Consider the following 14,487-nt stretch of genomic DNA (forward strand, 5'->3'; position numbering starts at 1 on the left):
CAATTCAAGGGAGGTGATCTGTGAGTTCAAACAGGCATTTGGTTAGTGAGAATATCGTCATGTTAATAATGGCTTAATGTCAGGCGGGGAGAAATATGGACGCTTCGCATACAGGGGGGGGGGCGAGAACCATAAGACAAGTATAGGCAGCAGCCTGGGGCCCATGAAGACAGAATTTCCAGAAGTTACATTTCATGCATAATATGATCATTTAAATGATACCAACATGTATGTTATTCACATTTGTAGTGACAGTTTTCAGGTGTAATGGACTATCGTACTTTGAGACGAAGCTCTACCCAGCTTTCTTTGATCACTGGAGTCTGCCAGTTGTTCACTGCAGACCGAACTGGAACAAAGTCTCAAGAGTAACATTGCATCTCCCTTGTCTGATACCGTCTCATTAGAGTGGGAGGCAACTTGTGAAGAGACGTGGAGAGAACACAAGAAAATGAACATATGTACAAAAACTAACCTTAGCAAAAGAGGGAACTTCTATAACTTGACCTAGCGTAATCCCCCCTCCCCCCCATCAGCAAATTTTACCGACAGCATTCCTGCCCCAACCCTGATCAGCAAGTATTTTTATGTTATATTAGTTATCAGTCCCTCTAGTTTCTCTCTTTCCTCCAAATATATCTCTATTATCCCACTTAGTGGTCCCTCTTAGAACCCCCGAGTACTAAGTCTGCCCCTGGTCTCATATGCTCATGGTTCTTCTTACGTTGCAGTTAAACAGCATGAAAGCGCATCTCCACTGCCAATTAATGATCCTGTCAGACCTGCAGGTATCTGTGCCGCACGTTTATTTGCAAGCTGCTCTCAGTAACAGCGGACGGGGGCCATTCGTGCTCTGAGCAGCTGCAGACGGGAAGCCCAGGGCGCCGCTCACATCCCTCCATTGTCCCGCTTCCTCCACGGCCGAGTAGCTGCTTCCTCGGGGAGCTGCAAACGGCAGCAATGAACCGCTGCAGACCGAGGCGAAAACATCCCAGGACACACTGACAGTAAAGCCAACGAAGCGGCAGCGGATATGCAAACTCGAGGCGATCACCGTTTCTGTAAGGATATTACGTAAAACAGGCTCCGTGGTGCACCTGATTGTAAAATCACGTGTATAAGACATTCCCGAAGTACGACAAGTAAAGTATGTAAATATAAACAGGGGAATTCTACAGTACACAGATGCTATAATGAATAATGTGAAGTGTCCGTTTCTTAGATAAACAGACGACAAATCACTCTACCAGAATTATGTGTAAATTAATACTTAATAATTAGGAAAGCTGCTTCTGTAGCCATACCCGTTACTTCCAAACGAATTAAATGGTTTTCGTAGTGATACGTATCAGTATTTTAGCAAGGTGCTGGGATGCAATATGTCGTGTGACCACCAGATGTCGGCAGATGCCGACACATTAATAACAAGCCATTAAAATCCACCTGTAGATGTCAACTTTCCTGAAGATGGCGGTAGATTCCTTCTTGCGTGATACCCAAATCGTTCTTACTAGAAAAAAATGATGTGTCTTCCCCAAGCTTTGGGTTTGGCATGAGCGCGGGATTCAGAAGCCGCTGGCTCGGGTGCCGCTCGGTGCCTCTGACGTAGGCCGCCAGAAGATGGAATCGGGCAGCGAGGTTGGAACGAGCGCAGTGCCTTGACGGCGCCTATCGGCAAGCAGCGAGCCGTCAGCGGTGTCTCTCACCGGGCGAAAAGGAGCATCAACTGCAGGCGGACTGTGACAGAGCAGCATTGCACCTCCATTGCAATCCGGCTTTAGCAGAATCCTCGACAGGCGCTGCCACTGCAAGAATATTGCTGTAATCGGCTTCTTCTACAGAACAGCCTATGCTTCAGTTACTAATCCAGGTCTCCTCACCTTGCCTGTCTCCGCCACTGCACCCGACACCGGGAAAGCTCACGGGCGCGTATTCCAGTTTAGAAAGGAAGAATTAATATATATCGCTGCTTTAAATATTTATCTCATCCGGTGTTTTCACCGGACATTCTAATAGCTTCTTTATCTGACTCCCCTGGAGAAGAACAAGAGGATATTTGACGTGCATTTGAAACAATTTATTGTGGGATTTCGAGGATCATATTTTCCCTGGACACGTTTTTTCGAATGAGAATTTTTCTGCACCATGAGCACTAGTGGTAAGTGAATAGCTTTTTTTTTCTGGTCGAAACCACCCTGCTGTTTTATAAGAAAAGCAACTGAAGTATATAGGGGAAAAGCAATAGTGTTAAAAGGTAATACCTTAAAATGACAGTAATGTCGTGAAGGTACTCTGGCATACTCACTTTCCCACCTAGAATACCGTGTATAGGTATCCTTCACTAGGTTACCTATGAAATCATACACATATTTTAATGAACGGCATTTTATAATGTATGTTATCCTATATTTCCATGCATTTTTCCATGCACGAAAATTCCCGCGATTCACTATGCTATTTTCATTTTATTGGATGTTATATCCATCTTGAACCTAACACTTATTTAAGGATTTTTTGTTAATTGACGATCGCGAGCTCTGCATCGGAATGTTTGGTACCCTCGCGTGTCTGGCGCGCGGCTTGTGCGCGCAGCGAAGTTTAATCTTTCGAAAATCAGCACCCTGTGTGAATGACTACGACCGAGTAGGTAATAAATGAAATATGTATCTACTACTGGAACTCCTTCCCATCTTTCCCACCCTGTCATCGTGGACTGTTCTGCAGATTTGTACTTAGGCTAAGCTCCCTCCACGAGGTAGGCTGAGCCCCGTGTCATGGTGCATTTCAAAACCTTACAACTTGAACTTTTATGCAGCTGCACACGCAGACTGTGGCTGAGGATTTTGTTGTTTTTGTGAAGAATTTTTATTTGTAATGCTGCTGTCTTTGAAGAAAAGTTTTTTGGAAGCAGCATACCATTGCATTTTATCTCACTTTTTGAAATTCCCTAGGTGACCGACTTGCAGCTGCTGCAGAGTTATCAGATGGGAGCTGGTGGCCTGGGGTGTCAGACCAGTCATATATCATACAGCATTTAGTCACTCGTTCCCCCACCCTAGTGTTTTGACAATGAATAATCCGTTTCCTGTTAGTTTGTATGTTGGAAAGATTGCTGCTGTCAGGACTGTATGGCTGGGTACTGGTCAGGGACTGCTGTCAATGACGATGTTGTTTGTGTGTGGAAGACAGCACTCCTGAAATCTTTGTCTTGTCAGAAAGGCCTCCACAGAAGTAGGACCCCTGCTGACCCCAGCGGCATGGAAGACAACCACATTCCCAAAGCTTGATGGACCTGTTTAAGTTTCCCAGTGCAAATATAATGAGTTTGCCATGTGACTGTGAAATCTCTCCAATCTGAGTGTCTGACCTAGGGAGCACACACGCCTGTTTGTGAGGGCAGGAGGTGTGCTATCACTGGGTGGCTTACGGCAGGCGAGGCCTGCATAGGGCCCACTGTTACCTGCAAGCTTGTCATCCTCGCATTACGGCACGTGACTGTGCTACATTCTGCATTCTTGTCAAAAGTACCGGCTGTGTTATGTGTGGCATGTCCAGAACCCTTCAGCTGTTCAGAATGGACGGTGGTTTAAGTTTCCTTCAAGCCATCTCCCACAGCTCAGTGTGAAACGAATGTGGAGTCATTTCTCATTAGCATGACAGAAAATGGTTGTCAAACAGGAGGTGGGGATTAGGCCAAAACAAAGATGGTAAAATGTCCAAAATGGCACACATGCAGGCTAGATGTTAATTGCACTTTGATTCTTCCATGGTGAACTTCATACTCTCGTTATTCATTCATTGACCCCTTTTCTCCTTGTCAGTGAGATATAGCCACCAACTTGGAATTTTATCGTTGTCCTCCAGGCTCTGCAAACTGTAAGTTATAGTACTAACAAGGCATTGGGTTACAAGCAGCGACATAAAGTCGAGGGGTTATTGGGAGACCAGACGACTTAATAAAAGTGGAATGCAGTAAATGAAAAAAGAATGATTGGTGTCTTTGCGGCTAATTAAGGTTAAAAGGTCTTTCGTGCAAATGAAAAGGATAAAATTGGCTGGCAGCGATGAGGATTTGACCCAACATGATCACTCTTAAGATGGATTTCTCATTAAAAAGCCATTCTCAGATGCCATTTATTCAGTATGTTTGTTAAACATGAGATCTCCCAAGTCATCTGCCAGGGGTAATAATGAGCAAAAAAATTGCGAACTTTAACAGTAAAAGAAGAGAGTAGTTCAAGTTTGCTGAGAACACAGACTGTGGTTGGAGACCACGATCACGTACTGTGTCAGAGTATGTCAGAGTTTGTCATAGTTTGTCGGAACTGTATGGTGTGACACGTAGTGTATGAGGGTGAAGTAATTACTGTCGTGTTGCATATTTTTGGCACTGCTTCACTGTCAACTTTATTTCTTCACAGTTGCATTTAGCATAGTAACATTTCAGATTTTCTGGGGGGTTTCCCTTGTCCCTGCACTGTCATCGGAGTATAAGTGGCATCGTGGAAATGCCGGGGATGGTTTTGGCAAGCTGTGGGATTCTACACTCCCCTGTCTGCCAGTGGGACATGCGGCGACCTGGCCAGAGTGCTCTTGGCTCAGATCCGTTCATACTGGTTAATCGCACCAGGAAACAAGCAGCAGTCAAATGGAATCCTGGTGAAGTAAAGCATTTTGCCTGTGCGATATGCGATGTGTGCAGCCTTCGTCTGTCACGGTGCCATCAGAACCCGTGCAGTGGTTGCGACGGACAGATGGTAGGTGATGTGTCGACGCAACCATGTTGCCACGCAGCATTCGACTCTCTGGCCATGATAACGAGACACTTACTGCCGCTAAGTGACTTCACACGCAGGCAGGGGATCATATTGCTCCAGGAGCAGAATTACCCACGTAGTAACAGTGCCATGAGGAAGTGTTTTGCCCTCGAATTATTCACAAGCCCAAAAACGGTCAAATTCAGCAGCATCAGGCAGACCAATATTCAGTCACTATGATGCATTTCAGCCCAAAAGCTGCAAAGCACCCTCTCCCTTAAATGTTGTTATTGCACCCTAAAATATTACTTTACAAGGGACCCTAGCTAATGGAGACTCTGCTTGAAACACTTGCATGCAGGGGCGTCACCTTTTGCTGTCACCTCCCAGGAGACAGCCAGTTCTCCTTGAGAGGTGAACCCAGGAATCAGCACAGCAGCTGGAAGCCATGAGGTCAGTGAGGCAGTTATCTGAGTAATTTAGTTTTTACACTACATTGGACATAATGGCCAGGCAACTGAAGAGAAGCTTGAGATGGCCGATTACACTTTGATTGGTCTGCTTCTCTTCATTTATTCTTCTAATTTTCCGCTGGACTGAAGGAACACCAGACTAGTCTCTCTCTCTCTCTCTCTCTCTCTCACTCACTCTCTCTCTCACACACACACACATTTGCTCTTCCTCTGTGGTGCACTAGACTCCTGAGTTTTACGATAATAGTGAGCTTTAGTAGAAGTGTTTGGAGGGCCCAGACTCTGCCTGAAGATCCCCCACATGCAGTCCCATGCCGGAAAAAGTAATACATTTAATTTCATGCTGCATGTGTGGCGGACCATAAGTCCATTAGATGTAGTGACCTGTCTGTAGGGATCCTTCAAGGAGAGCTCAAGGTCATGGAGCACAGCATCACTGTCCCTGTGGACACCTTCCACTGAGTGTGGCTTTGTCTGAGGGGAAAAGCTGGGAGCAGTCGCACAGTGGAACCCAGTGATGTAACACTGCATTACACCGTCGGCTGAGGAAGGCACTCCTGCGCACAGTGGCATTGACCCACTTGACCCCTCTGGTCTCTTCTAGGGTTGAGGGGGTTTCATCATTCACCCTCTTGGCTAGATGGCTTACTATCTGCTATTCTTTGGGGAACTTCTCAGTCTGACTGGTCAGGAAGCAGGTGGAGTGAAGTGGCATGATGTCATCGGGATGGGGTTTGTTTGTCATGCGCCTGCGTCTGCGTGCTCCATGAAGTGCAGTGGTTTGATTCAGGTTGGAGATAACATTAGCTATAACTGGGCCACAGCGTATGTAGCTGCTTTTAGCTTATGTTAGCATTTTTTAATTGAAAACAGGGAAGTGAATTACAGTGACCTGATTTACATTTGCTATGGCACCACAACTAGTCCTCTACAAAATTTATGGTGCTCACAGTAGCCATCATAAGGATGTGCACCAGTCTGATGTGTCAACCAAGCATTTCCTGGAGATTCTGGTTAACGTCATGCAACTCTCTTGGGTAAACAGTCCATCCAGCAGGGAAACACTGTGTCCCTAAGCTGCAGCTGGTCCTTGACGCATTGCTCTTTCACTCGTCGTCTTCAGGGAGTGATCCCTCGTGGGTATCATACATCATACTGGCCATGCACCATTAGGCTGCGCCTAGCAGGATAACATTGACTCAAATGCTAATGAGGAGGATAGAGAGTCAGCTGTTTTTTTGAGCGAGAGATCCTAGGTTCTGGGAAAAGGGCACGTGCAGGAAGATGTGGGACATTGAGGAAGCGAGATCTGACAAAGGAGTGTGGAGTAAGGAGTTTGCCGCAGATGGAAGGAAGCGAGGGGGAGATAAGAGGAGAGAGCCAGGTGAGGGGGGTGGGGCAGTGCAGAGGGGGGGCGGGGCAGTGCAGAGGGGTGGGCGGGCCCAAGGGTGCATGGATTCACCCTCTTGGTAACAAACAGGGAGGGAGCCACAGGGGCCAGGAATTAAGGCCTGGAAACCACATCTCACTCAGTGGAAGTGGGCACAGGGTTGCCAGTAGTGCCCTCCCATGGTACCTCACCCAGAGGACGTGGGCATGGAGTGGCTGGCAATGAGCTCCCACGGTATGCTCTCACAGTACCTCATCTAGGGAATATGGGCACAGAGTGGCCGGAGGTGCACTCCCACGTTATTCTCCCATGGTACCTCACCTAGGGGATGTGGGTAAAGAGCACTTACATGTTGGCTGCTAGGTAAACAGGAGAGGTCAGGAGAAATTAAAACAACATGCGTGAATATTTCATGGCATACAGTATTTCACTAAATTAGTCTCTCTGCACTTTAACGCCTTGTCAGTCAAAGCACAACTTAAATATAAAGTCTCACATGCCCAGGGCTGTGGGTCTGATTCCTGTGTCCAAGTTTACATGCTCTTTCTGTGTCTGTGTGAGTTTTCTTTGGCAGTCTAAAAGTATGTGTCTCAGTGTGTCTCTAAATTGCTGTCAGTGTAGGATTGTACAAACTGTGTGAAGACTGACGTCTTATCCAGGGTGTCCCTCGCCTCGTGTCCTGTTAGGGACTAGTGTCCCATTCAGGGTATCTGTTACCTCATGTCCTGTGAGGGACTGGCATACCATCCAGGGTGTCCCTCGCCTTGTGCCCTGTTAGGGACTAGTGTCCCATTCAGGGTATCTGTTACCATCCAGGGTGTCTCTCGCCTTTTGCCCTGCGAGAGACTAGCATCTCATTCACGGTGTACCTCACCTTGTGCCCTATCAGGGACTGGCATTATATTCAGGGTATCTGTTATCTCATGTCCTGTGAGGGACTGGCATACCATCCAGGGTGTCCCTTGCCTCGTGTCCTGTGAGGGACTGGCGCCTTATCTATGGTGTCCCTCGCCTTGTGCCCTGTGTGAGATTAGTGTCTCATCACCCTGTGCCCTGTCAGGGACTGGAGTCCCATCTCGGGTGTCCCTCACCATGTACATAAGTGCTTACTGTTGGAGGATGGCCTTACTGCACCTGTTACACCACTTTATGTTTGCTGTAGGATGGAAGAGATTATTGTTAAACCAGGTTCTTATTCCTATATTTACATACACTAATGCGTTTACACATTAAGGGGTTTACAATGCTTTGCAAGCAAATTGCTGTACACTGTATGGGAAATCACTGGGCTACAGCCTGTCTGCTAAGAAGCATAGATATCAGAATTGCCTGTGCTTTGGGGGCTGTTCGGGCTGGCATAAGAGCGCCTGTACTGCCTTTGACCATGTCCATGTGGGGGGTCTGGCTCTGGAGAAAGGGGACCATGTTCCCGCAGAAAGGACCTCTGTTCTCCTATAAGTACTGACCGAGGTCACAGTCCTGCTCATTCGTATCTTCCTCGACCCCGGCTCCATTACAGGGCCGTCCTCCTGGGATGTCATTGTTTTTATTATTTTCTACTCCCCCCAACCTTTTGACTCGGCCCTGGTGCCACAGGCCTCAGAGAACAAGGTGAATCTTCCATAAGCCAACCAAAAACTGCAGGTTATTCTTTCCATGACAGGTTATTCTGAGGTTACCAGTCAGAGCCAAAAATGGTTGTAACATTTCTGTTAATATTGAAGTAGGTTTCCAGACGTGATTGTGTTAGAAACGAGATATGCGAGGTGGGAAGGATTTGGGGCAGCTTCTCTCTGTGCTTAGTGGTGTGGTATGAAACCGTCAAGCCTCTGCATCTCTTACGTGTGTCTTCATGGCTGACGTGTCTGATTTTTAATGTCAGGCTGGACACATGGGAAAGCTTCCCAGCAGTCCTGCGGCCTCACAAAAGTCACCGAGATGTTTTCCATGATGCTTATCAGCTCCGTGGTCCACAGTCCCACAAATGAATGATTGGCTTGAACCTGTAATGTTCAGGGAAGGTTCCTATTCCTCTGAAGATGCTTTTTTCTGTGTTTTTACCCTGTCTCCTTGTGCTTAGGGATGGATTATGGCTCCTCTCATGTCTGTACAGGCTACAGTCAATAAACATTTAGACAAGTGGTATTTATAAATATAGGTTTCTAGTCCATGTGTTTTTTTTTTTCTGCGACCGAATAACTCTGGAAAAGAGAACTTTTAACAAATTATTTTGATATTATGTGTCATTGTATTTTGTTACTTTACACTATGTCCCAATACTGAGACAATCTGACAGAAAGACATGTTTTGTCCATGAAGAATTTTTGCATCCTACAGAAGGAGTGAACCGTGATCATTGTTGTGTCTGTGTGGGAACGATGACTGCCACTTATCACTGAATAAGTTATCACTTATTAATAAATGGGACCGTCTCCAGGAGTGGGCCATGATTGTTGCCCATGTGTGTCTGGGAAAAATGACCGCCACTTATCATTGAATACCACTGGACACCTTCCGGGAGCGGGCCATGAACGTTGCCCGCATGTGTGCAGGAAAGATGACAGGCACAATACCATTGGACAGCTTCCAGAAAAGCACCATTTGTTTTGTTTTCCCAAGCAGCCCCCAGGGACATGACAGTGCAGCAGAACCGGACCCGTCGTCTCCGGGAAAAGGTCAGCTTATTATATCTCCTGGGGTGTTTCCTCATCTGCTGCGTTGGTGTGTGGATTCACGGGGGGGGGAGGGGGGCATCCCCAGCAGATCCCCAGCCAACCCCCAAAGGGGGGGTCACTGTGACTCTCCCGGGCCGGTGGTGACGTTCTCCTACATTTCTCCATCAGACCTGAGGGTACCTCCCCCAGAGCACTCAGTGTCGTTCGCTTTCAATGAAAGCTAATCCCTGGTAGCTTATCACACCCGGCCCAATACCCGTTTGCTCCTCTGCTTTTCTGGGTCCCGTGGAATCATGGGAATCCACCCAAACAGCCTCTTAGCAATGAATCTACCGGTTTCCGGTAGGGTGGAGACTGACGTGAATCACTTTTGAGAAATAGTGTTATTTCACTGAATTTGTTACCACATTAGCTACGATGTGGCATTGTGGAGGATCATTCTGCAGAGGCTGGACATGAGTGGCCTGTGGCGTGAGTGCCCCCTCTGTCCTTCCTGCACGTGGCCAGAAGAAGGTGCTCTGGCAGGATGGAGGAAGAGCTGGGTCCTGCTCTCATCTGTGTGATGGCAGGAGTGCATGACCCTCTGATCTAAAAACTCCCGGAGCTATACTGTGTAATGAAGATAAGACAAACGGCGGGCTGCTGGCGTGACTGCTAGAGCATGAACACTCAGACAAGCTCTGAATGGCAGACGTCTTCATCATCCTGGCACTTTGTAAGTAGGTTAAAAGACTACTAAGTGCATTTCTGAGTTTCCGTCTGCTTGGGAGCAGCGGGCAGAGGTGGCTCAGCCTGTTAAAATGACATTTTTGCCTGGTGACCTTCCAAGTCAGGACAGACTGTGTGTTTTCCTCCCTTCCACCTAAATAAGCGGTACCTGGGTGCCAGCCCGCCGGCCCCACAGGGGTGGGACTTGACCCATGGGGTACCTCCATGCCACCGCTATCGAGGGGCATTATTTCCTGATGGACTCCTGCCACTCAGGAATATGCCCCTGCTTCCCAACAAACCCACAGAATGTTGTTTTTATATCAGATTTTCTTTGTACGACACCCTCAGTTCGAGGTCATCATCCAACCTAAATTTAACTCAAGGAAAATCAAAGAAATCTAAAAATTATAGCATCCTGGAAGGCTGGTGAGAGAACCCTGTGCTTCTGCCACGATTCCAGAGGAAAGAGAGTCCTCTTTGTTGGGATGGGTGTCACTGAGGATGAGGGGCTCCTGCGTGTGACGGCTGAAGGCTAACCCCTGCATGAGCCTGAACATAAACACCACCGCCCACACATCCCCATCAAACCAGGATATACAGCTACTTGGAGCTCAGAGAAATGCAGGCAAGTGCAGCGTTTGCGTGTGATTAATGGCTGTGATTGACGGCTGGTAACAACAAGAATGTCATATGGCACAAAAAAAGGCTGGGGAAGGACGTGGGTGTCATTTAAAGCCACAAATGATCCCCTGTCAGTCAGCTGTGTATAGCCTGCAAAGACAGGAGAGTGAAGCTAAATCATTTTTAGGTTTTTCTGGTTTGGCACCTTAGAAGATCCTAGGTGGGCTTTGTTATTGCTGTCAGCCGGATACTAATTCAGTTTTAAATGTTATTTTTTAATGTTTTTTGTTGTTTTGGGAACAGATTTTTTTAAATTACCTTTACTTTTTTATTGGGGTATTTCATATTTTGTCAGAGTACTGTACAGTTTTAAAAGGATGACAGCTCTTCTGGCAGGGCACAGTATTTTTTAGAGCATCTAGTATGTCTCTCTCTCTCTCTCACACACACACACACACACACACATTGTTTGCTCCAGGATGGACCAGGGACAGCTCTAGGCAGGCATGGTGAGGGACAGCACTAGGCAGGCATAATGAGGGACAGCTCTCAGCAGGCATGGTGAAGGACAGCACTAGGCAGGTATGGTGAGGGACAGCTCTCAGCAGGCAGGGTGAAGGACAGCACTAGGCAGGCAAGGTGAGGGACAGCTCTCAGCAGGCATGGTGAAGGACAGCACTAGGCAGGCATAATGAGGGACAGCTCTCAGCAGGCATGGTGAAGGACAGCACTAGGCAGGTATGGTGAGGGACAGCACTAGGCAGGCATAATGAGGGACAGCTCTCAGCAGGCATGGTGAAAGACAGCACTAGGCAGGTATGGTGAGGGACAGCTCTCAGCAGGCAGGGTGAAGGACAGCACTAGGCAGGCAAGGTGAGGGACAGCTCTCAGCAGGCATGGTGAAGGACAGCACTAGGCAGGCATAATGAGGGACAGCTCTCAGCAGGCATGGTGAAAGACAGCACTAGGCAGGTATGGTGAGGGACAGCACTAGGCAGGCATAATGAGGGACAGCTCTCAGCAGGCATGGTGAAAGACAGCACTAGGCAGGTATGGTGAGGGACAGCTCTCAGCAGGCATGGTGAAGGACAGCACTAGGCCGGCATGGTGAGGGACAGCTCTCAGCAGGCATGGTGAAGGACAGCACTAGGAAGGCATAATGAGGGACAGCTCTGAGCAGGCATAATGGGTGACAGCTCAGCAGGCATGGTGAAGGACAGCACTAGGCAGGCATGGTGAGGGACAGCTCTCAGCAGGCATAGTGAAGGACAGCACTAGGAAGGCATAATGAGGGACAGCTCTGAGCAGGCATAATGAGGGATAGCTCTCAGCAGGCATGGCGAAGGACAGCACTAGGCAGGCATGGTGAGGGACAGCTCTCAGCAGGCATGGTGAAGGACAGCACTAGGAAGGCATAATGAGGGACAGCACTGAGCAGGCATAATGAGGGACAGCTCTGAGCAGGCATAATGAGGGACAGCTCTGAGCAGGCATGGTGAGGGACAGCTGAGTGCCCTGGATCTCACCCACTCATCAAGACTCATCCAGCAAGCCATGACATATGGGATATATACTGATGAAAACACAATTAAATCTATGTTTTATTGGTAATTGTATAACAGGGTTATTTAAGTGTCTATGTTCTCTTTACGAAATCCTCTTTGCTTATGTAGGTGCCAATGCTTGTCTGTGGATAGCCATTGAAAGAAATTTCAGGATTTCAGCTATCAGGAGAGTAACAAAACTGTCACAGAAAGATCTTAACAATCAGAGATGGCAGTCTGCAGGTGTCCCATGAAGGAGTCACAGGGACAGATTGCCTGAGCGTGGATGTCATTTCAAAATGGGAAGGTCAGCAAACAGCTCTAAAATGTGACATACAGTAGCCTTATGCGTGTTTCAGAGTAGCTGTAGATCTAAGCTGTGTGCTATATTTATGTCTCAGACCTCCTTTCTTCCGCCCATGATAAATGATTCTTTTCAAATGTCATTTATAACCCTTGAAAATATTCCAGAATCTCAAGTTGTCTGGGATCTACACTGTCACCTCCACCCCAGCTCTGCTTAGTGCCTCTGAGGTAAATATTGTTAGACTAGAGGCTGCAATAAATGTTCCTTTTCACAAAGTGATGAATAATAGCATTTCAGCAGCAGCCTTGATGTGTCACATTTTGCCGCCGTTTATTCTGTAGTGTCTGTTGCAGGCCGGATCAACGTAGCATAAGACAGGCAGGGAAATCTCGGGACAAACCAGCAGGATGCAGCCTGAGAGTAGCTATTCTGAGAACGGCGATTGCTGTAAGCTGCTCTGCTGTGAGATCTGAAGCCTGTTGGCAGTTTTTTGAAATAATAGGCTTTTCTCATTATAGGACTCCTGGACAATTGTTACATGGTTACTGATGAGATATTTTTATTTGAATCACTTTTCTTAGATTTTTGCATATCCCTTGGTGCCCCTGAAGCAGTGGTTCTCAAACCGGGTCCTCGGGACCCACTGCCCTGCTTGTCTTCCAGCTATCCCTGCCCTACACACTGCCGATTACCTGGATCAATCAGTCAATCAGAAGCTGAAAGACAGCTGGGACTTGTGTGTGGGGCAGGGATAGCAGGAGAACAAGCAGGGCAGTGCGGCCCGAGGACCGAGTTTGAGAACCACTGCCCTGAAGTGACTGGGATCAGGGCCTGGACAAAGACCCTCCGGTGATAAGATTACTATGCTGGTCTCAGGACTGGTGGGCGTGCACCCACAGGCGCACGTTCCTAAGCTGCGATCCGTTTCCGTCCTTCGGCCTGAGGTATGGGAGCCAATAGGAATAGAGACTGCTATATGGAAGATGCGCAGGCCTGAGGTTAACTGTCTAGGTGCATGCGCTGAGTAGCTAACAGGAGTGGAGACCCTCAGTGCTGCTACACGGAAGATGCCCGGGCCCAAGGTTAACTGGCTAAATGTGTGCACTGCCGCCTACCCCGCAGCTCCTGTGCTGGGGCAGCTTCACGGAGAGAGCCCCCTGGCAGCCACGTCACCTCCAATCCCTAACATCCCCTCAGCCGCAAATCTCTGCGCTAAAATTAGCAGCAGTCTGCCAAGCCCATGGCTCCTGTTTTAATCCGCAGGTCACCACAGCGATCCGATGTCACTCAGATCTGAATCGAGGTGTATAATTTGTGCGGCAGATTGTGAAAAATGAGCCGCAGCTTAAATGACTGTTGGTTATGGCAAAACATCTTTATTTCCTGACGTGTTTAAAATCACGGGCGATTTAAGGAAGCGGAATCCGTCTCTGATGCGTGAGTGCTGCACATTTTTAAGGCTGTGATCTGTTTTGCATGCGCTCACACTGGGCACTAACTGCCAAACCACATGTGTGCCCCAGCTCTCTGTCGATGTGTAGCTGTGTAGTTATCTGCTGAAATGATGTCAGCGCAGTCCCAGCCTTCACACGCAGTGCCTTAGGCTGATGATGATGTTGTCCCTGGGGAGCCAGGCAACAGGCTTAGACAGCAGCCATTATCGCAATATAGGACAGAAATCTAGTTGTACAGTCTGCATGTAATCTTGTGTTTTGGGCTGTCCAATGCTGAAATTCTGTGTTACGTAGGACTACGCTGCTGTCACAGTGTTGCCAATTAGTCCTTGTTTGTTATGTCCTTGGGAGTTACAGGGAATTAATTAGCTAACGCAATACCAGTTTTCTCTGTACTGGTGATGCCCTAGTAAAGGGCCCTGAAGTTTCTATAAGTGACATCATTTCCTAGGATTCCCATTGCTACAAGGTAGCCACGCAAAGGCATCGTGCTGGTGTGGCATATGTGTTAAGCTTGAATCTGTCCTGAATGAGAACTGGACTTAACTCACTGAA

At 47.7% G+C, this 14,487-nt stretch overlaps 1 protein-coding gene across 7 annotated transcripts in view; it reads left to right on the forward strand.

The window, feature by feature from the left end:
• Nucleotides 1-1,514: 1,514 nt before the first annotated feature.
• Nucleotides 1,515-14,487, forward strand: part of ablim3 (actin binding LIM protein family, member 3) — a 73,137-nt gene continuing 60,164 nt past the window's right edge. For 3 of the 7 annotated variants that reach the window (XR_007400400.1, XR_007400398.1, XM_049028895.1), the window contains exon 1: nt 1,515-2,158. Coding sequence is in view for 1 of the 7 variants with exons in the window: in XM_049028895.1 (XP_048884852.1) it covers nt 2,146-2,158 (13 nt within the window). In the remaining 6 variants the exon portion in view is untranslated. The remainder of the gene's footprint in view (nt 2,159-14,487) is intronic. The other 4 variants (XR_007400399.1, XR_007400401.1, XR_007400402.1 and 1 more) reach the window with 2 other exon arrangements.

This window comes from Brienomyrus brachyistius, chromosome 10, assembly GCF_023856365.1.
Source record: "Brienomyrus brachyistius isolate T26 chromosome 10, BBRACH_0.4, whole genome shotgun sequence".
Lineage (NCBI taxonomy): Eukaryota > Metazoa > Chordata > Actinopteri > Osteoglossiformes > Mormyridae > Brienomyrus > Brienomyrus brachyistius.